Source organism: Passer domesticus, chromosome 7 (assembly GCF_036417665.1).
Source record: "Passer domesticus isolate bPasDom1 chromosome 7, bPasDom1.hap1, whole genome shotgun sequence".
In the NCBI taxonomy this organism is placed as follows: domain Eukaryota; kingdom Metazoa; phylum Chordata; class Aves; order Passeriformes; family Passeridae; genus Passer; species Passer domesticus.
This window is the reverse complement of record NC_087480.1, coordinates 41,855,318-41,878,991: the sequence shown is the minus strand read 5'-3', so window position 1 is coordinate 41,878,991 and position 23,674 is coordinate 41,855,318. Positions and strand designations below refer to the sequence as shown.

At 40.0% G+C, this 23,674-nt stretch overlaps 1 protein-coding gene across 1 annotated transcript; it reads right to left on the bottom strand.

Annotated features, from left to right (window-relative positions):
• Nucleotides 1-269: 269 nt before the first annotated feature.
• On the bottom strand, nucleotides 270-23,061 carry SLC25A24 (solute carrier family 25 member 24). Its single transcript, XM_064428019.1, has 10 exons — nucleotides 22,731-23,061; nucleotides 11,987-12,113; nucleotides 11,430-11,517; nucleotides 10,859-10,970; nucleotides 8,089-8,247; nucleotides 7,596-7,748; nucleotides 6,362-6,469; nucleotides 4,570-4,737; nucleotides 3,410-3,560; nucleotides 270-2,758 (listed from the first exon to the last, which is right to left on the bottom strand). Exons 1-10 carry the CDS (start codon nucleotides 22,914-22,916, stop codon nucleotides 2,580-2,582), a joined length of 1,431 nt encoding a protein of 476 aa, XP_064284089.1. The 5' UTR covers nucleotides 22,917-23,061; the 3' UTR covers nucleotides 270-2,579.
• Nucleotides 23,062-23,674: the final 613 nt, after the last annotated feature.

Genomic DNA, 23,674 nt, shown 5'->3' with positions numbered 1-23,674 from the left:
AAGCAAATTATTGGCTAATACTGTTCAATGAAAAGCAAAAATATTCAACATGTGGTCTTCCATTAAGCAATGAGACAGCTGTAAATAGGATGATAATTGACTTATCTCCAACTGTTTTCAAGTATCAGTTTAATAGCAAAGCATAGTCTAGTCTGAAACCTACTTTTAGATCAATTGCCTTCATTTTTTACATTGAGTATTATGCATATGGTGCAATAAAGAAGTGACATCTGTTAGACCTTGAAAAAAACACGCTCAGCACACTCCAGTCAGATAAGGAAACAAAGATTTATTACAAATTGGTAGTTTTATAGAGCTACAAAGGTAAACATACATTTAAGAGACAAAGAATACACAATTGAACACAGTCATCATCAAGGCACGTAATGAAAAATCAAATCTGCAACAGCTCATCTTTCCAACATTTGAAAAGGTCACCATGATTTCAATACTCATAATGGCACTTGCACACTATAAACAAAATGGAACAAGTCTGGAAGATAGAAATGCTAAAGTCATCTTTACATCATACACATAATACATTTGCTCATTGGTCACAGTCAAACAAAATTACCAGCAACTGATCTCACAAATCCCACAAAGGTACAAAGTTATTGGCAAAACCAAGGAAAACTCAGATCAGAAAGGCATTATACATATAAATGATTTGGATAGAATAACTTTTTTTTTTTAAAGTGCAAAGTCCAACATTTCCCTAAAGGGAAGGCCAAAATACAGCTAGAGCTGCCATTTTCTGAAATGTGATAAAAAACTTTATAATACAGATTTTACAGAATTGCTATGTATCAGTTTATGGAGAATAAACACCAGCCATGGAAGCACTGAACACAAATTTACATGTGATTGCTGTTTGAGAAATACAGCCCAAAGCATATGTAGAACAAGGGAGATTCAGGCAGTTATTTTTGCTTCTTGCTTATTTTTCTGTTTAAAAAAAAACAAGAACAAACAAAAAAACTCACACAGCCCTCATGTTCACCCAAAAAAAGAAAGAATTAAAAAGAAGACCCTTAATGACCTTAACAGAATAAAGTTCTTCCTTCAGTAATCCAATTTCAGAAAGTGGTCTAAGAGCAGTTGCTTTTAGAAGGTCAAGGTAAGTATAATCTCGAATTTACCAAGATTAAGACACTACACATTACTGAAAGCAGAAAAAGCCTAACAAATGAGTCTGCTAACAATTGTTAATCTATTTCAGTGTTCAGGCCTGAAGGCAACTGTGTGCCCCTCCACACACACCAAAAGAAAAAAAAAAGGAAGTCACTTTGGAAGGACTTGTACAGGGAAATACCTAATGTGCATTGAGGAAGGGCTGCTTTGTTTTTTGAGGAGGAGCTGTTTCTCAAGCACTAGCTGATCTGCATGCATGCTTTGCATGCTACATTAACACCAATCTGATGGGCACCTGAGGTCAGCACTGCCACTTGGTCACCTGGACAAAACACTTCAGTATTTTATTATCCCAATTTCACACCCGCAGCCAATGTGCACGGAAGACTGACCTTGCATGACAAAACTGTAAAAATCCTTTACATAATAATGCAATCCTCTAAAAGCACAGAGTGGATGTAGCCCTCTGAATAAGGGAAAGAATAGAGAGTCCAAAATGACAAGCATTCCTGTTCCCAGAGCTATGGACAGCTCTGCCATTGGCTGTACTACAATTACTACCAGCTTCATACTGGATCCTCCATCCTGTTTTTAAAAAGCTACTTGCACTTGTATGGAATGGATCTAACATCCAAGCTTTTCTGTTCCTTTGTATTACGATCCTATAAAACATGCAGCAGCTGTAACCCAAATTTTGCCATGGTTAATGGTGCTGACATTTACAAGTGCAATGAAAAGCAGGTCCAGTGAAGCAAGTTATCAAAATTGCTGATTGTATTACAAAAATACCATGTAAATCCATTTGAGGTATTCCGATACTGCAGAACAGCAGTTTCTCAGGCTCCTTAAATAATGACAAATAAAAAAGGTTTGCCTGAAGACAAAGGTGATGGGCTATATTTTAATGTGTTATTCCATCATTGTGTGTATCCAAGATGCAATTTCTTATGAACTTAATATTAAGTCTTCCAAAATAACAAAAGTGCTCACTTCTAGGCATGCAGAATGTCGCCTGTGAATTGCTTGAGTGTAGGCAGCACGACAAAACACAAAGTCACTTTCATATATTCAGGATCAAGGCAGTATAAACTTCTCCTACCTTTGGTTTCATCCAAGACAAATACACATTTAGAAAGGACAAATTTAAAAAAACCCCAATGAGTAAAATATGCATGATTTCCTAAAAATAAAAACATACTGCTGATTTAAAGACAGTTTCTTGATTTTTTTTTTCAACTCAGTGACATTTTAAAGTGCAGTATAAGTATCTGTTTAAAAATGGTGAACTAAAATTTAAGAAAGTTTCTTCCCACTTAAGGGCAAATGTGGAAGTTGCAGCATCTCTCTATAAAGATCTCTCTCTAATTGTGAGAGCAGATTACTTGAGAAAACATTATTGTTCTGGTGTTTCCAACAGCATTAGAAGCATCTCACCTTTTTCCTTCATTTCATGCTATTCCCAAATTCTGTTTCATTTTTTCATATACAACATAGCTGATGCTGACAGCTGGAAGCACTTTCATAAAATTAGGGGCTATGCCCCTATAAAGTCCTCGGAGTCCCTCTGTAGCAACAATTCTTTGAAAGAGACCAACCATGCTGAGCTGTGGAGCTCCTTCCACTGAAGCTAGAACAAAAAGATAATGTGTTATAAAACAGTTCTGGTAATATTCAAAATCCTGAGCAAGTCTCAAACACCTGGATCATGAGCCTACTATCTCAGGTCCAGTGAAAATATATCTTTTAATCCCACACATCTGAGAGATATCCATGTGTCTTAATCCCAGTGGAAAGCATTATCCACCTATGTTCCTTGGAAATTAGGCTCCCATCCTTAAGTCTATGCAGAAACCTATCAAACAAAAATCTCAACTATGAAACTATCCTAATGAAATGCCCTACAGAGCAAACATTGCTGTCTACCCTCACAGGACAATTCAAGCCCTGTCATTTAATCTCTAAAATTTAGAAAACATTGTAAAGTTTAGAAGAGTGCTTCCAGACTATGACAGGGGCTGTGTCTGGTAGTCTTGTATGGAATGTGGCTCTCAGAATACATAAAGCACCAGTGCTTGAAATGTTACTTTTTAAATTGAGTATGAAGAACAACAGTGTTGGGGGTAAGAGGGAGAAGAGACCAACATTAAGAAGAATTTTCCAGATACATCCTTCGTTTTTCCAATTTGGTTTTTTTTATTCCTATGTCTCTGCTAGAGCTATCCCCATGATGCAATTTTCACATGACCACACAGAAGCACTTTCAGGAAAGAGAACTCACCTTGGGCCTGCATGCGTGTTCTGACGAGAGCCAGAGGGTAACTGGCTAACTGCCCACACGTGCTGGAAATGGTGCCACAGCCCAGGAGGACAAAAACACCTGGGTTCGCAGAGCTCGACGCGTAGTGCTCTAGCCACGTACTCTTTAAGAGCTGCCACGGTATAAAATTGAACAGTAAGACAAGAGATCTGCATTCAAAAAGTTAAACAAGTGCTTCTTTATTCATAACGAATTCTAAGGGCTCAATCCTGAAAAGCACCAATTTCACTGGACCAATTTCACTACATGCTTGAAGTGCATAGGGAAGGACTTCAACCAGACTACAACAGTTAGTACCTAGAGGAGAAATCCTTAAAAGATCCAGCAGTAGGAAGGGGCCCATGCACCTGTAATACTTTGGGGAGAGGAGGTGGGAAACAACCCAGCACCCCACAGAGTGAAACAAAAGCTCACACATCTGTGCACATCATCCAATGCAGAAACAAGGATGCAAACTGTAGAAAAGAAATTCCACACAGCTTTGAAAATGTTTGTTCAAACAGTTCTGGTGATGGCTAATGCAGTGTCAAAAAAAGATTTGTCTAGACTAGAAAAAAATTAGCAACACACATTATCTAAGGTAGAAAAAGACTTGCAGCATTGCTGGTGGTGAAATAGGTGCCAGTTTCTCTGGAAAGGAAAGACAGCAGTGTTTCAAGCTCCTCAGAAAAGCTGTGTCAGCCAGAAAGAATTCTGGTAACATGCACAGACACAGAAGGAATTCAGGTTAATGTAACCCACTCATAAACCTAAGAACTGGCAAAAAAAGTATAAACTATCATAATATGAATATCCTTTTAAAGGCACATATTTCCTATAAAATGGGTATGTTCCAGCCTAACAGGGTTAGGTAAGTATGAAAGCTTGTGTTACTGCCAAGGTCTGTATAGTCCTCTCATTGCACATTTCCTGCTTGGTACTCTTGCATGGAAGGGCCCATCTGCCTCTTCAAGAGGGGCAAACAGAAACACTGAGGTCTAGTAACATCAGTGGAAAGTCTCACTTGTCTTTTTAAAATTGAGCCAGCTGTAATAGTGCAATAGTACAAACATTCTAAAAATATTGATGCTTTTTGCAAATTAATTAATGACAGCTACATGCATTCACTGATTTAAACTCACCTCATAAACAGCAAGGTCAATGCCAGCATAAGGAATTATACCCAGAATATTAGGAATATAGCCTTTGTAGAAGGCCTTTGGACCTTCTCTTTTTAAAATCTTCTTAGCACAGTCAAACATCCCAGAATATTGCCCTGTTTTACCCACAGCCAATCTGGTCTTTAAAACCTAAAAGGAAAAAAAAATAGCAGTCCTAATTACATACCTATTTATTAATCTAGTTTAGATACACAGTATATTTCTGTTTATTGAATTCTCTTGAACTGCTTTCCACTTTGGTGCTGCAAATCCTTTTGAAAACTGGCAAGGCATTGTTAGCAGCAGGCTTCTTCAAGTTCTGTCCTTAGTGCAGGGCACCACACATTACTATACACTAGCTTACAAATTCTTAGCCTTTTAAAATTGCATTTTCGCTTTATTTTCTTGATTAAAACAGGCAGTTATTTGATGAACTTGAGGGCAACAGCATAGGCAATATTCCATACAAGTATTAGCTAAGGCTCAAGTGAGAGTCCTAACATGCTAGCAGATGATACTGCTGATCTGGGAACACTAAAGCCTATTAAGAAAATAATATTTCAAAAAGTATGACACTTAGAGAGGTAGTTGAGGAATACAAGGAATAATTGTGTCTCACTACTGAAACCCAGCACCTGATTAATAATGCAAGCAAGTCTGTACTGTATCTTAGAACAAAGAAATTAGTAACAGCATCCAAAAGAAACCACAGAGGAAGTTTCCTAAGCAACAATTTGGTCTACTTTAAAGCCTCGTAAGACTGCATCTTCCTCAGGAATTTCCTGGCACTTGGCTTTTCTCTCTTACTTAGAAACATCCTAAAAACACTTCCAGGACAGTACCATATCTTTGTGAGGAAGACCAGAAGATACTGTAGAACAGTTCCCCTGTCTCCACTGATCTGTGTAATCCAGACAATCTACATCATGTTTCAGTTCTTCCCTAACTTAACCCATCTCTGTACTCAGCTCAGCTGGGATTCACCCTCTGGAACAACAAGGATGCTCTTTAAAGAGATCATTATTATTTCAGCAATGAAAGCTGTTCCATTCCTAATGAAATCCCCATCCATGAAAAAAGCTATTTAGGTTACATTTGATTTGCCATTTCTACCCAACTTGATGTTGGTATTAGTTTAGTCCCAGCCCCAACATCTATTCCAACAAAGTTCTGCACAAGTGATAAACCTTCTGGGGAACCAGCAGTAAAGAAAATACACGCTGTTTCTGTGAAATGGTGTGTTACAGTTACACTGGAGCAGTTATTATATTAACACTAGTTAAATTGCAGTGTGTAGTACCACCTACAGGGGAAAGAGCAGCCAATCCACCCAGCCTGAGCTGCAGCTGTTACATCCTTCCCCTACACTCTTCTCCTCATCAGACCCAGCTTCCCATCCTAACAGAAAAGAACTTCAGTTCTGACCAGACACTATTCCTTACATATAGCAGGAAAAGGATTTATGACCAATTTACAAAATGCTTGAATACATACTGAATGTTAAATGTTCTTGGATGATCTTTCTTCCTTCACTAGGTTTTATTTAAATATTGTTTTTTAAAAATATTATAAAGCAAAACAACACAAGAATCAGTTAGAACTTAGTACATTCTAAAATGCCTAGCACTGAAAGTCTGAAAGGAAGTCCAAAGCAAAAAAAATTAGGGTACCAGATAAGAGAGGAATTTTTACAATATTTTCAAGAGCAAAATGGGGTTTATTTAGGAAACAAACCAAACATTTTCCAGGTTCCAGTGGAAGCAGATTCTCTTACCTCCATGGGATAAATAGAAGTTTGTGCTGTTGCTCCAGCCAAAGAACCAGATACAAATCTTTCAACAGTGCCTAACTTTCCATCATCCCTAGTGAGTATCTTCTTATACTGTATAATTAAAACACAAACACACGTTTTTTAGGAGTGGTAAGAGTTGTTATAAAAGGTAAGAGTATAGTACAAAATGTCTTTTCAAGCATAAGAACATAAGAGCATAAGAACATGCCTGTTCTTAGTTTTCCAGGCATTTACAGTCACATTTCCTAACCCAAAAAGATTCTCCAGAACACAATAAAAAACATTCCAGCCTGCAAGAATTCTTAGATTAAATACCTCAGTCACCCACAGTATCATCAGTGTTCTGCAAACAGCCAGCTCAAGAGTACCTACACTAAGAACTCCAGAAAACAAAGAGGAACCAAATCCCCTTGCAGATCCAGCTGTCCAATCAAAGAATGAAAGATTTCACAGAAGCACAGATTCAATTTCACAGAAGCATTTGAGTACTGTACACACTGTCATTCCATGAGTAAAAGAATAACATGCCCGAAGTTATTCTGTGGCACCAAAATCTGCTGTTCAGTCTTGCAACATCCCAAATTTATTTGGTATTTTGTTGGTTTTATCTCCTCCTTATAGAGAGATGTGCAGTGTGCTCATTTGGTCTTACTTGAGGCACTCGTATGCCTCACAGAGCAAAAATAAAGCTCATTTAAATACACCAGAATGGGAGTTCATTTTCCAAAGGAGGATTAGGCCTTAACATGATGCTTAAAGCTGATTCAGAGGTAAATATAACTCTGAAATCCAGGATGAGGGCATCATACATAGCACTGTGATATTTGACTTCAAATGAATCCCCTGTGAGTTCAGCTAGCACAATGTGCCAAGTTTTTGCCTGCTCTCACTTTGCAGCAACAATCTAGGTATGAATGCAGTACTCCACACAAAGCCATGCAGAATCAGGGACAGTTTAAAACATGTAACAGATATAATTCATTTGCACTGCTTATAATGCAACAGTAAAATCTGCCTAATAGTAAGTATTCTACAGGCTATTTTAAATCTGAAAGTCACTCAAATTACTATGACAAAATCCCCAACAAGGGGACAATTTGGGACAAGTGGACAAGACGACAACAATCCTATATAATACAACAGTGCCAATAATGAACATTGAGAGTGACTTAGGACTTCAGTTAGCATTATTTTCATTGTTGATTTATCATCCTACCTGTTCATAAGCCCAGAACTTAATAGCTGTTTCAGGAGCTATTTTCACAACATTCACACCATTTCCCCTCCAAAGGGATCGGACACCACCTTCTTTCAACATTTGCTTAAAACCACTGGCTATATTCATTTTGTTTGACTTCGAACCATGAACCTAAAAAAAACCAAAACCAAAGTCACAGTACAGAACATGGCTCTGATTAGATTATAAAACTCATCAGTATTAAATTGATTAAATATACCAACTGGAAAAACTGTATCACTATTGAAAAAAATCTAATTTTAGTAGCACAAGTACTGTAACAATTTGCTTACATTTTTTTCACACATCTATAAAATACCATTTTTATAAACACAAAAAATGGAAATTGTCAAAACATAGCCAGACCTCTGCAATTTAAACACTGACCTTGGCCCCCCATTTTTTCCCAACAGATCTCTAGAAACTGAAGTGATGCACTGGAAACCCAGAAATTCTTGAACATTGCACCTACCTGCATCATGACTTTAAGGCGATCTAAGGGTGCTGTACCTGTTCGAGAGACAGCACCAGCCACTCCTCCTGCCAGCAGCTGCTTCCACCACTGCCCAGTCTTCTTCTCTTCCTCTGTGAACTCATCTGGAACAGTCAAACTGTCTCCTATATCCAATACCTGTATGAATGCAAAGCAAAGATGTGCAAGTGACTATCTCGTTCCATCACCTCAGTTTTATCCACAGTTCTAACTCCAAATGAATATACTACCTAAGAATGTGCAAACAAAGTGCTAGTTAAAAATAAAAAAAAATCTCTAATTTGCATTCCATAATTAACTTGCTATGCATTGCTATTCAAAGAAAATCAACTTTAAGTGACTTCTACATAGATATTGAGCAATAACACCACAGACCCACCATTTCAAAGACTGCACCATCATCATTAAAAATTACCACAGGCTTCCTCCTTGAGTATGGCCCAAGCAAAGACATTCTGTCATGATCAGCAGTGCTCCAAATGCTTATATGTTGCAGCTAACCTTTCACCAGACAGTCTTGTGGGATTACTTTGGTAATCTCCTAAAGTTGCTAACAAGAGATTTCTCTCACGGTAATTTATTCACACATGTGGGATGTCTCCTTCTCCCACACTCCCCAACATTTTAAAGCAGAGTTTTAACAGCTGATATATCAGAAAATTCTATTTCCAGTGACTGCTGTGTATTATCCTACCAAATGAATAGTTTGACAGATGCCTTATAGATTTTCTTATCATCAGTTATACTCAAAGACACATTTAATTACTTTTTTCAGCTATAAGAGTTTGACATTTCACTAAGGGGGGCACTTTTGTATTGCCATTGGATTTGATCAAAGAACAATATTAATATAGGTTTTAATGATAAAACCAAGACAGGCACTATGAAAATTCACGTCACTTTTGCTTTTAAGTGTAACCTATAATCATCACACATGAGAAAAATATACTGTAGATAATGCAATCTGCTATTACACATAAATTATATTTATAAAAAGAACAAAAATATATTAATAACTGATAAGTACTGACCAGAAAGTGTGGTAACTGATAAACTTTTAAACTACCACTGATTTTAATTGTAGACATTATATCCCTAATTTATGCTGCATTCTCTCTCTGTCAGTAGACAGAACACTGTCCTGGTCATTTGGGACACAACCTGCAGAATGCAGAGTGTAAATATAGCCACTGAAGAAAAAGGATAAGCACCACCTATTCTGGATATTGAACACAGAAGAGATTAATTGGAAAATGCTTTCATCTTTCTTGCATTTGAGGTTTCAAAGTAAAGTGTCATCAGTTGCTCAACTACGGAAACATTGAACGATCAATCAAAACTCTCAAAACACAAATTCAGTGTTCTAAGAGATATGTGTATCTACCAGGGTTTAAACTTCGTGTGTACCGAGACCTAAACACAACTAAGGAAATAAATAAATAAACAAATGTGATAAATGTATAACATTATATAATTTATAACATTAATAAATGTTATAAATTTATAACAGAAAGGCCACAGCTATCATAATAATTCTATGCCAATGTAGCTATCTGCCTGGAAGGGTCTGGTAGCAATTATATTATAAAAACAGAATTGTAAGAGCTGTATGTAAACGCCAGCCAGGCTGGGAGGTTTCACATCTGCTCTTATCTCAAAGACCAGCTGTGTTGCTGGATTTTGCCTGCTGTGATAACTGGGTCATCAGCTGACTGCAACACTAAGATCACAGGAGACTCCCTCAGTTGTTCCTTGGGGGCAACTAATGACATTCCATAATAAAAAAAACCCAAAAAATGCAGATCTTATGTTTAATAATAATAATAAGGAGCATTTTATTAAAGCAAAGTTTTTTTCCACTAAGTAAGCTGGGACCAGGACTGTTTGATCTCATAGCAGTGCTTCAAGTGCTCTCTTCAGCAAACAGGGAGCTAACTGCCTTTTGGCAAGCATTCCTGAGCTGACCTTGTACAGTGTCAAACACTCAAAGCTCTCAGATCTCATAAAATGTTTTTTATTATGGAAATGCTGACTAATCCCTGGAGATATAAATGGTCTCACTATATTCAAAGGCATCCAACTTTACTTTATTTCCTCCAATAATCTACAGGAAGGATATCTAGCAAACAGAATTACTGTTGGTTTACTTACTTTACCATTGTTCTTAAAAATCAGTCACTGAGGTGTTAACAGCTCCATGTAATAAAAACTTAAAAAAAATTGTCTGCAAATAAATAACCTATTGTTGTATATTCTGTATGCTTAAATTAAATTCTATGGCACAAAAGAGCACAATGTGCACACAAAATCACCTGTCAAGACACCAGTGGTTGTATGATAATTACAATGATACTATATAGCTGTAAATACAAATTTCAGCATAACAAACAGTTAAAATATCTATATAAGTTGTTTCAACAAATCAAAGTGTACTGTAACCTGGAAAGAAAAATATTTAATATTGTGGTTATTATTTTTCTGTGAAATATCTCCAAAAGAGGAAAAAGATTCTGTCCTAAGAATTACTGATAATTATTTGCAAAGTTTAGATGACGTTATTCGTTCAGAAGGAACTCATCTGACACAATCCTGCTCGTAAATGGGAAAGCATGAAGTGAAAAGGAAAACCAAACAATACAGATATGCTTGAAATACAACAAGCATGAAGCTGTTATACTCAATATCACAAATTAACACATCAGAGATGAACTTAAGAGCTGCACTAGGTTAAAAGGGAAGTTGAACTTACAGTGGAATGTTTCCAGTATCGAATTATTTCTTCAATGTCTGTAGCTGGATTGAACATAAAATGATCTCTCCACTCATTCCAGTCTACTGTCATTGTCCCATCAGCATCAATACTGAAAAGAAATTGAACAAAACTATATAAGGAAATAGTAATGGTAGGGTTTTGTTCTGGTTTTTTGCTTTTTCTTCCCCCTCCCCCCACCTTTTTTTTAAACCTAGGTTATCACATCAATAACTGTTGTGGTGCATGCTTCTTCAAATAACAACTGTAAATTCCAAACTGACTGTAAATCCCATATGGTGACTTCAAGGCTGAATCTGCCATGGCCTTTCAATACTATGCTTCTCTTATTCAAGTGCATCTGTCCTATTCCATTAAAAAACTTAATACAGTGCTTCTTTCTATCAACAACATTTACAGAGAAATCTCCTCCCAGAACCAGATGCTCCCATAGTCACTACCAACACCTTTCAAAGTCATAATCCCATTTATCCCCCTTTCTGAAATAGAAAAATATAGAAATTAACAATACAAGGAAGATTAAGCTGCCTCAAAAATAATAATTCCTGACCTTTGCAGGATCTTTTCTGCCTGTTTTTCTGAAATGTTTATACCCAATATCTTGAGAGACTGGACAACTTCTGAGGCTTCAATTTTTCCTTGAAACATTAAAAAAACAAAGATGATACATATTTAAAATGTGGATCTTAATAAACTTAGCATCCTGGAGCTCATTGCAACAGCTGAATAATTGCAAAGATGATCTAAAGAAATCAACTTAGCACAGACGATGTGTTTTGATTTTCTACTACAATGATGAAGCAAATAGGATGCATATATACAGTTAGTGAAAACTGGTTTATCTTTAATAGCTAGAAACAGCCAGAAATTTTCTCACAGTTTCTCCATTTGGGGAACAAGGAGCCCCAGTTCAGTGTATTGGAGAGAACAAAAATATTAAAGACTATATTTAATTTTTTTTATCTATAGCAAACTTTAATTATGATCATGTTAAGGAAAAGAAGGACTCCATAGCTTTTTTTTCCAGTCAGACAAATATAGGTTACACTACTTTTAATGCAGTTTCTTCAGACAATGTTGGAACAAATAAAATAAATCAAGGTATACCATCATTGTTTTTGTCCAGGCTCTTAAATGCCAGTTTCATCTTTTTCTCATGTTCTTTAAGATACTGCATAAATTCTTCAAAATCCAGCTGTCCATCCTGGTTAGTATCCCCAGCTTTAAAAATTTTCTATTGAGAGAAAAATGAATATTTTATTTGTCCAAATTACAGCAGGTCACAAAGCACCATTTTGTTTTCATAATTTAACACACTCAATATTTGCATAGGGAGAGAAAACACTTGGCAGTAAATATATATTTAAGAAAGCATTATTTATTATTTACATAACTTTTCTGTGCAGAAATTTTAATGTTTCTTACCAGCACTGGCAAGTCATACCTACAGGTATCAAATAATTTGTGGAGGAAGAGGTGGGGGACAAGAGAAAAACCTGAGAGAGAACAAGCTTAAGCTTGTGAGTTTCCTGTACATGAAATCTGTCAACAAAATAAGCAGAACCTTGACTATCATCTTAATAAAGTGGTCTATTAATTATGAATTATAAAGATAAAAAATGCAAACAGCAATTAACTGTTTAAATGCTGACCAAAAATGACAAAGACTTGCCTCACTGGCACTTGCAGCCCGCAGCATTTGAGAGAACATGGCTTTCTGCTCCAAACTGAAGCCCTGACTACATTTTTAAACAAACACACTTATCTTCCTTCCTTGCATGTGCTTCCTAGGAACTGTCCTGCAGATAGAAACACTTCATGTAAAATTAACTATGCATTGAATGCATGGTATGCAATTGCCAGGACTGCAGGAAAACACAGCCCAGGCAGACACTTCTCCACCAACAACAGGCCAGGAGACTTCACCATCTCCATGTGAGAAAACTTACTTGTTAGAGAAGGGCAATTATAACAGCCCTGCAAGCAGCAGCCTGTAATTACTGAGTCTTGTGCTCAAGGCAAAGCCCAGGGAAGCTCTGCAGGGTTTAGGAGCTTGGGCTTCACAGCCCAGCAAGGGCAGCTCTGGGCACGGAGAGCCACTGCCATCACTCCTCATGCTGCTGCAGCACTGCTGTCCTGTCAGGCAGCAGGGAAACCAGCCCAGAACCCTGCTCCAGAACACAAGATTTAAGGGAAAATTATGTCTTATCCCTCCTTTGGACATTGGTCCCTGTTGGTTCCCTCAATGTGCAAAATCCTAGTGGGGAGCACTCAGTAGCAGACAGGAGACCAAGCTGACAGCACGACCTCCTCACTAACTGCAGCTCCACAGCACTGCAGCCTACATGTAGCAGAGATGCTGAAGAGCAGCAAATGAGAATAGCCTCGCTCAGCTTCAGTCCTGTGCAGATCACAGAAGGCCAAGAATGAAGCAGCAGAGCACTGGGCTTTTGTGCACAGTGAAGGGAATTGCAGAAATCCAGCAGCTGCTCATTCACAAGCACAGGCAGCTGAGTACGCTCCTGATCCTGAAAAATTGAAATTGAAAAACTGAATTGAAAAATTCACCAGTGTCCTTCTTTTCTGCAGCTGAAATTCTTCCCAATTTCAACCACCAAAAATTCTTTCACATATCTTCTATTCAGCAGACTGCCTTGCGCAACTGTAATTTCTGAATAAAGTAACCCTCAACAAGATTTGAATGGCTGTTCTAATCTGCAAAATCTGGTTTTAATTTTGTTTATTCCTCTTTAATTAGTAGAGGACTCAAAAGACCAAAGTCCAACAAGTTCTAGGCTACAGAAACTAAACACAAAGAAAGCAGAAAATTGGTCGTATTGGTATTGGTATTTGTTGCAGAAGTCTGAAAAAGACTGAGGGCATCTAAACAATTTATGTTGCCTCCTTCATCTTCTCTATCCCTTTACAAAAAGTAATGTACTTCAAAGTTTCATCTCAAAAAATCAAAATTTATAAGATTATCAAGGATTTCTCAATGAAATTGAGCAAACTGACATGGTACGCCAGTGAAATGAGCAACTTATTTACCTTCCATAACATAGCAAGTTGTGCACAGTAAAAACTGAGTCAATTACTCTACTCATGGCACTTCATGCTGCAGGGTCTGAGTGTCCTGCTGGGTTCCCACACCTTCCTGAGAAGAGGTGACGTATGTGACACTTGCAATCACTTTGTGTGAGTTCTACTCCACACCAATTGTTACTGTTCCCTATTGCTAGCTGAACTACACAAACCAAAATGCAGAACAAGGAAAGTGGTTTTCTGTGTCACATATCTGTGAGGACAAAACTTGAACTAAATTATAATTATAGTAAAACCTCCACTGCTGAGGATGATGTGAACCAAAGAAAAGAGAAACTCCTAGGTTGAGAGCTGGTAATTTCTGTATGTGAAGGGTGACACCTTTCAGTTCATCTGCCAAAGAAATGCAATCCATATTGTAACCATGAGAAAATGGTAAGCACAAACATACTCTCCATTTCCTACTTTTGTTGTGACAGTTATTTTCCAGACTTCGAGTCAGTCTCAGCCACTCTCAGCAAAGCAGGACAGAAATGACAGGGAACAACAACATATGGCACATGTGTTTTTCTCTCAGTACAAATCTAAAAGCTCATGCAAACAAAAGCCTCTTGCTGTCTGTGAGGTGAACTAATTATGTGGGTGTTAAGGTTTCAGATTAAAATCAGTAATTTGCAAGTTTGTGGAACTAACAGGAACACCGAAAGAAGCTTGTCTTCTACTTGGCAGGCAGAAACTTCCTCCTGGGGGGGTTCCATACTCTGGGCATAGCCAGCAGGAAGACACCTCTGGATTCTGTGGGGAGCCTGGCACACTGAGTCCTTGGTACAAACTGCCCCTTCACAGCATCAAATAGTAATTCAAGTTGGAAGGAACCTCTGGAGTCCATTGAACTAACCCCAGCTGAAAGCATGTCTAATTAGATCTAATTAGATCAGGCTTTGTGGGACCACATCCAACTGAGTCTTGGACATCTTCAAGGAAGGAGATTCCATAGCCTCCACACGCAAACTACTCCATCAGTCAATCACTCCCCACTTCAGCTCAACACTGAATCCAACTCTGCTCTTCTGCATTTAATATACCACCGGATTTTGTATAATTACAGCCACTTGTCACTCTCCCAGTGCCTGGGTCACCAGCTTCTCAGATGGAGGAGGACTGGATGCATTTTAAAATAGGCATGCTTACAATGGAGCAGGAACCAAGGTGCCAACACTCGCTTACAAGCCCTGGGAAACAATGTTTGGCATGCCTGCCACATAAAACCTGCCATTTCTTGTTACTGCCTTACTGTGGGATCACCTCACCTTCACAAAGGCTCAGATCCAAATGTTTATTTTTCAAGGCACACCATTTTTTTTCTCATTGTCTAAAAACTGTAATCCCAAGCAGTAAGGATAATTCACTGGGTAAAATGAAATGGTGACCACATAAAGAATTGTTAATTACTGACGGATATAGGAACACAGTTTAGATGATGGCATGAGCTATAGCAATGTGTGCTTGCAGCCCAGAAAGCAAATCATATCCTGGGCTGTGGAAAAAGAAGCATGACCAGCAGCTCAAGGGAGCTTCCATTCCTCTACTCTGCCCTCATGGGATCCCACCTGGAGCAGTGTATCCAGCTCTGGGGTTCTCAGCACAGGAAAGACACAGACCTGGTACAGCAGGACCTGAGGAGGCCCCAAAGATGATCAGAGAGCAGGAGCACCTCCCCTGTGAGATGCTTGCGAGGAAAGGCTGGAGTTTTTCAGACTGAGGATGAGAAGGCTCCTTATTGCAGCCTGTTGGTACTTGAAGGGTTTTATAAAAGAGACAAATATTTTATTTATCAATAGGACAGGGGGAATGGTTTTAAATGCAATGAGCGTTGATTTAGATTACATATAAGGAAGAAGTTTTTTACGATGAGGGTGGTAAAACACTGGCACAGGTTGCCCAGAGCCTGGCAGATGCTCCACCCCTGGGAACATTTGAGGTGAGGCTGGGTGGGGTTCTGAGCAACCTGATACAGCAACCTTGCTATATTGCAGGGGAATTGGACTACAAGATCTTTTAGAAATCACTACCAATCCAAACAATGCTAGGATTCTGTGATCTTTCTTTTTAATGCTACAAGCCTTCACACAAACAGACTAAAATGCTCCTGTGCTGACCTATTTGGTCATGACACTGTCACCTTTGTCTTTCTTACTCTTTTCTTTTCTTCATAATTCTATTATTTTTGTTCTTTTTCTGTTGCATATTTCATTAATACGGCTACTTTCCAAGTCCTGCACAACCAACACAAGAGGCCATGAGCAGACTGAAACACTGAAGGTATTTTAAAAAAAATTCCTCCATTATATAAATCATGTTGCAGTGTTGAATTCCTACTCCATCAGAAGACCTCTGTATTTGGTGTGGAAATGTAAGTCAGTCGGCAGGTCTGTTGAAAAAAAAGAATTACAGACAGGCTTTATATACACATCAAAAACTCCCTACCCTTCTCTGTAAGTGTCCTGATGAATTATTAGATTGCTTTATGCCAAAGTTATGAACTTTAACACATTCATGGCTACAATGTAAAGACAATGAATGCAGTACACTAGAAAGCTTGATGTTTTTATGCAGACTTTTCTTTCAAATTCACAGTCTAATTTTTATATTATTTAGTATCATTATTTGTGTATTGTGCATGAGTCTTCACATTCTGTTTACAAAACTGAACTGTGCATAGAAGGTGGGGCTGCTGAGTACAAAGGATTGCCAATCTATTCATTAGCTTGTTATTTCAGCTAATTAATATAATGTAAAGAATATTTAATAGGAAGTGATTCATCAAGAAGTTACTTGATTGCTATCATGCTATCTACAAGATAAAAGCATAAAACAGCACTTCAAGACACATCACTGGTGCAAGTAGCAATTATGTGTTCTGCAATCTGCAACCAGAGTTCCAAAGGGCACAGATACAAATGCTGCACACAAAGAACTCCAGCACCACAGTAAGAACATCATCATGTCTTTAGACATTCACATTTCCTTTTAAAGGAAATTTCGCATTTGCTTTTAAAATCAGAGTTACTATACATAAAACCAATCATGATATTGTTTTTTTCCCTTTTTCAATTCTTTTCATCTTAAGTACTTTTTAACCATTCACATAGCTCTGCAGTCTACAGTTTTAAATTATTCAGGTGTAATATTACTGGCTGCCAAATTCAGTCACAGCTGAAGTATACACAACACTTCTTCCTTTACTGGACACATAGCAGACAGTCTTTTTCCTATTTATATCTGCTAAGACTACACAAATTTATGCAGACTATGATAACCCAAAATCTCTAGCAAAGATTCTTAAAGTCAGCCTTGTCAAACTACATCACTTGGGAGATAAATCCAGCATAAAGGGACAGGGCCTGAGGATGTGTTCACACAGCATTACAGCCCAGTGAGCCCCACAACACAGGAACCAGACTGACACTTCACCTCCAGCAATCCTGCACAACACTGGGTAAAACCAGAATTCGCACTGCCTCTAAAGGCCTCCCAGCTTGCCAAAATTCAACATTCATTTTTGCTCTCTTGCCTCCCCAAGGACACTACTGACATGTAAAGAGTATCCAAGCAGGCTCTTTAAGCCTGCTCCAGACAGACATTAGGAGCCCCCCACCCCAGCAGAGCAGACTTGCACCCTTGACAGCAGCAGATGTTGCTATCAGCTGCACAGCTTCCCCTTCCTGTTCCCTGTCCTGAGCACTGCTCTCCCCTGCAACAGGACAGCACTGGCAGGGATCTTCTCCCTGGTCCATTTCAGCTAACAGAATCTCTAGAAACGAGACAAAAAAGGACAAGATGCAAGTGTGAGTGTGCTCTCCCAAAATGCCTCGCAGAGGCTGCTCCTTCAGGACCTGGATAAACTCTCTCAACTCATAGCTATGAATTAAATTTCAAGAATCTGAAACAGCATACATGGAAGATGCAAACTATCCCTTGAACTTTCATTCAGCATTCTTTGCAAGTTACACTAGTATTTTTGACTTTGAGCATACTTGGTAGACTGAGTTTTCCCATTAAATAGGACAACTCTGCGACTGAGGCATCCCAGCCATAGTAATTTCAAAAGATTTAACAGTTTCCCTTGTTTGTTCACCTGGGACACACTGCTGCCTCAAGACAGGGATTTAGCAAAGCATTTCAACACAGCAGTTAAGGGAGGTCTCAGAGGTGAGGCTTCCCATATTTGGGAATTCTTGGCATTCTTGCACTTTGCAGCAACAGGAGGAAGAATTAATCATTCACTGTACCTTGTCACTGTTCAAGAAAAAAACCTATCACATTAGTATTAAAAAAAATTCATTTTATCTCCTTGGATGTTTAAAGTGTTATGAAAACAAATTCAAGATTCATCTTGCTCTTTCATATGGAGACTTGGAGACTACAGCATTTATCTGTTGTAAGCTTCTGAAGCTGTACCCATAGGAATGAAATAATGATTGAGATGTTTGCTTGCAATGGAAGTAAATTGGATACATTCAATTTCCAATTTACTAATTGAACACATTACTGAAGATATTTGTGGCATTTCACAATTAAGTCCCCATAACCAGTCATAATCATCACATCTATTATCACCAGAAAAGGGAAGGTGGTTCCAGTTTTCTACAATCACATCACATGGCATGACATCTGTTTTGATAAAAAGTTGAAGATGCCAGACTACCCTAAATCTATAATACCAGGTTTTGGGCAAACTCATAAGGTGAGAGAAAGCTTCAATTCATATACAGAATGACACAGAGACAGGGAAGAACTGAAGCTTTTGAGACTGTGGATCTGTATATCAGGTATGAACAATTCTAAGAGTAGATACAGTGTGATACAAGACACCCATGTATCTTCCTCCAAGTTACCAAAGTAGTCACTTTCTTCTGTTTCTAGCCAAGCTACAACATGATTAAGGCAGCTTCAGTTACCTTGGTCTACTACCCTTCTAATTTTGCATATAGGGGAAGTTACCAAAATTAAAATAAGTGCAAAAATCTCAATAAAGCAGTGGAGAAATATTTAAGAACATATTCAGCTCAGTCACTAAACAAGTGTGTGCTTTCTGGACTAAGAACTGCTAGGGAAAGCTCAAGCTCTGGAGCACTATCTAGCTGCAGGTTTTAGAGGCCAGAGAAAAGCGCAGAAGGAAACAATGCACACCTGGGCCATTGTCAGCCATCCCCAGGCTGAGACACAGCACTGGAACACAGCACAGGGCCTGCCTCACTTGGCAGAATTCTCCATTTCCTGTGGTTTAAATGCAGAAACGTACTTCAAGTGTTCTGAGTATTTTTAGAAGTGATTGGACTCAAATTTTCAGAAACAGTCAATTACTTGAAACAGACGACAGTGTGATTGTTGTGAATTTAGTCTCACTAGGCCCTGTGTCCACCACACAGAGGGATCTCTTCACACTTTTTTTTTAATCCAAAAGAGCTTTAATGTAGCCAAAGGCTTATACCAAAATGTTAAGAGAGTTAGTCCAAATAAGATCATTAGGCTGGTTCCAGAATATAGTTATTCATTTCAGTAACATCTTCCTACTCCTAGTCCAGAACTCAATGTATAAACAGCACCTGAATTTGAATACTTGGCTGTTCCTATCCCAAACTGAAGCTTGAAATATGGGGTTCACCTCCTACGGATTTACTGTAAGGACTGATTGCAGCAGAAGGAAAGGATGAACAAAAATAGTACTTCATCCAACCACTCACACCATTTATGGTGCTCCCGCCTACAAGACTCACGGCATTCTGAAGACACAGCATGAGATCATTTGTGATCTGATCCCAGCATCTATTTTGTGTCCCTGCTTATCAAAGTCACTGTACAATAGCCGTTAATATTGCTTGTAGAGCAACATTTGATAGTTACCACCCTGAATTCCTCCTTTACAGATAACGATACATTGTGTCAGGAATCTTCTGCAAAGCTTTGCAAAGTAACCCATTCCTGGCAGGTATTGTATGTCCTAAATATCAAACAGGACTCACCCTGGCAGCCTCCAAGCAGCACACATTCCAGATTTTCCAGTCATTTACTTTTGTCTGTCAGATACTGCCAAAAGGCAGGTCAAGTAGAACATAGTCAGGAGGTTCTGTCAGGTTGAGCTATGCGGGAAAAATGATTCTTCCTTAGAGGGAGATGCAAGCCACCTCCAAAGCTTACCACACAGGTTCACAGCTGATGGAAGGTGCATACCTGTAGTCTATTACTCTTTTAAAAACATGCATATTCCTTCTAGAGAGGAACCACACTTAAAGACAAAACAGCAAAACAGTACCAGCAGCACAAACACTATACTGGGAAGGTGGTACAACTTTGGATCAACCAACTGACTTTGCAGTGAAACCCAGGAACACTCAGAGTCCCTTTTCCATGGGTTAGCCAGAAAGCAGCTGTGCAGCTCAGGACAATGGCATACACTCCCAGGCATATGGATTTCATTCTATGTGTTGGAAGGCAGCCTTGCAAGAGTTTTTTGAAAACCTAACACAGACCAGCATCAACATAATGAGGCTTGAGACTCTGATGCACCCATGAAGCACCAAAACTGACTCTGCTCCAGGATATCCCAAGCTCTGTCCATGCCATGGTGCCACTATGCTGGCAGGGCTGGGCAGTTCAGAAGAAAACACTTTGCCCCATCGTATAATATTTTTACATCTCAATTCCTTACTCATTGGTTATTAGTAATTATAAGACTACTTCTGCCTCTCCGAATATGATGATTCAATATCTGACTTCGTTATTAAAATACCTTTTTACCAAGCAGTAAGAAGTGGGAGAAAGCAGCATGGAGCTGCAAGAAAGGACAGGAAGCAGATTAGCCACAAAAGGCAGGAAAGGCACTACTCTAGTGTCTGGTTCCAACTCTGCCCACCACAGTTAGCTCAACTTCTGTCAGCACACGGAAGTTTCCCTGCACTCCAACAATTCTCCCACTCCTCCCAAATGAGAAGGTGACTCATGGCTTGTATTGTTTACTCGGTGTGTCTTTAACAACTAAGGCAGCAGTTCCTGCTCTCTGTTACATCCAGGTATGTCTAGATTATGTCTGTTTCATGGGTATCCCTGTCAGTTTATCCTGAAGCAACTGAGAATCATCTGACACCTATTGCACTATTAATGAAGATCACTGATTTTGAGAAATAACTTGGAACTTCAATTCTAAGTTGCTGAAATATTCAGCAGCACACCAGGGCTTTCAGTGAATTATGTGGGAAGACCACCTTTGTTAAACACCACAAAATTAGCTGGTCACCTGTTTCCCCATTGTTCAATATAAGTAAAGCCCCCAAATTGTTACAGTCAGACAGGTACAACAGGTTTACAACAATGTGTGTATAAATGTGTGACTGGAGTTCATAGCTAGCATGCTCTGAACACTGACAACTCTCATGGATAACCAAAAAGGCTAACCTGCCCCTCCTTTAATTACAAAAGCCTAAGAACAGAAAAGGTGCCTATTGTAAAGATGATTTTGACCAGCAGCAACACTGAAGTGTGCTTTCATTTATACTCTTGAATAAACACCATTCAACTCAAGAGGCCTGTTGGATACTTTTCTCTTAAGTATAGGAGACAGAGAATTAAATATAAGAGAAGGAGGCAAAACAGAGACGAAATAACCAGACCACAGGGAAAAAACTATCACACAACCAGCATAAGGTCACTGAATTATTGACCCAATACACCTTTTAACAATGGAGTTGAAATTTAAGTTCCTTTTCCTGCACCTCCTTCAGAAAGTATGCAACAGCTAGTACAGGCACAGCAGCGGAATGCCAGGGAATCATTCTTTAAACTGAAACAAGCAGAATTGTTACAACAGTAGCTTCCCCCACACTTCTCACGTGTACCTGCTCAGCACAAATAAACCTATGTGTATCTTGTCAGCACACTTGCCTTACCACACAAACACTTGCTCCCACAGATTTGTGTATTAAATGATTTTATATGCTGATCCCTGGGGATTACTGAAAACAATTAGGAAAGAGAAGTTTCTCTTCCAGGTAACAGGTCAGAGCTGCTAGTGTAAATCAGCATCACACTGGAATGCTTGATGACTTAAGTTTTACTGACTTCTGAGGTCACAACACTGATACAAGGGACAAAGGAATGTAACAGTCCAACTGATCACTGCAGAAGCCACACCACCAAGAGTTTCAGCACTGTCAGTTTCACGGTTTGATGGCTACTGTTACGAGTGAGCATTTTCTAATAAAGGGCCTCGATATCTGACAACAGTCCATGTCAAGAATAATAACTTCCATGTCTATGCGTTTAGCTTAAATAACTAGCTCTGAAATTACAACCTACGGCTATAAAGGCTTACACTACCTGCTGCCCAAAGCAAACCCTCATTTACTCTGATCTAGATTATGCATGGGTGGAGTGGCGGACAAAAGCTGTAAATTACAATCTTTTATATTACTGGAAGAGGAAGGTGCTACAGAATATCACTCAACAAGAAGCCAAAGGATGTCAAAAGTCCACACATGATGAGTAAACCCACTTGGCAGAGGAAGCGCCGACAGCTGTACGCGCTCGGGACCCTTCGCCTACAACCCGGGGCGTGCCTGTACAACACGATCCCTGCCGCTGGAACTGCGGCCCGGGGAGGGAAAACGCCAGGCCCGAGGCCGCCTCCCCCGAGGAGCGGCTCCCGGGCGCTGCAGCCGCGGCCGGGCCGCGCCCCGTCCCCGGGCAGGGCGGCCGGGCCCGCCTCGCCCCGCGCTCCCCGCGGCCCGGCAGCGCCCGGGCCCGCGCTTACCTCCTCCGCCTCCTTCCCCAGAGGGATGCCCATGGCCCGCAGACCCGTCTGGAGCTCGGCAATGTCCACCCTCCCGTCTTCGTTGAGGTCCAGCTTTCGGAAGAGGTTGGCGTAGCGGGACTCGCCATCCCTGTTCCCGTCGCAGGCGGCCGCCGGCAGAAGGAAGCCTCGCAGGAGCTGGAACATGTCGGGGCCGTGCAGCGCGTACGGACGGACAGCGTCCCTCGCCTCCCGCCGGCTGGGCGCGGACGAGACAGCGCCCGCGATGCTGCCAGCGCTCGCAGCTGCCAGGGGAGGGGAGAGCAGGGCCGGGCCCGCCCGGCGGGCAGGGGCGGAGCGAGGGCGGGGAGCGGCGGGGCTCGCTCCGCCCGCGCCGCGCTCCCCGCGCCCCCGCGCTGGGCGGGAGGAAAGGGAGCGGCCCGCAGCCCCTCGGGCTCGTCACCGCGCTCCCGCCGCACCAACGCGCCTGTAGCAGCTCAGCGCTTCCTGCTCGGGCAGAGAAATACCACAAACGCTGCAAAAGACACAGTTTGGATGCTTAGGCTCATTCTAGTTCCCCCCCATTGGAGTCTAGCTGCGCACAGCTCAGTTGAAGGTGTATGAAGAGCATCCCAACCTAAGTGCAGCCTGAAAGAGCTTGGCTACTTGGCCTAACAGAATAAACATTACAAGAGGAAACCTCTAGGGGTTTTTTCTTCATAATGGTTTCATAAATAAATTAGTGGAGTTAATGGAAAAGTGCACAGGTTGTCTAAGAGTAAATGGATAGAAAATGTCACCAAACAGTCTCTCTTCCTGCAAGAGAGTTGCCGCGAAAAGGAATTTCAGCTGCCACGGAACTGAGCCTTGGTTTCCAGGGGCATATTCAGCCAACACACAGCCATGGAAAATGTATTTCAGCACTACAGCAGAAACTCTGGAACCTTGCTCACAGAGTAATTAAC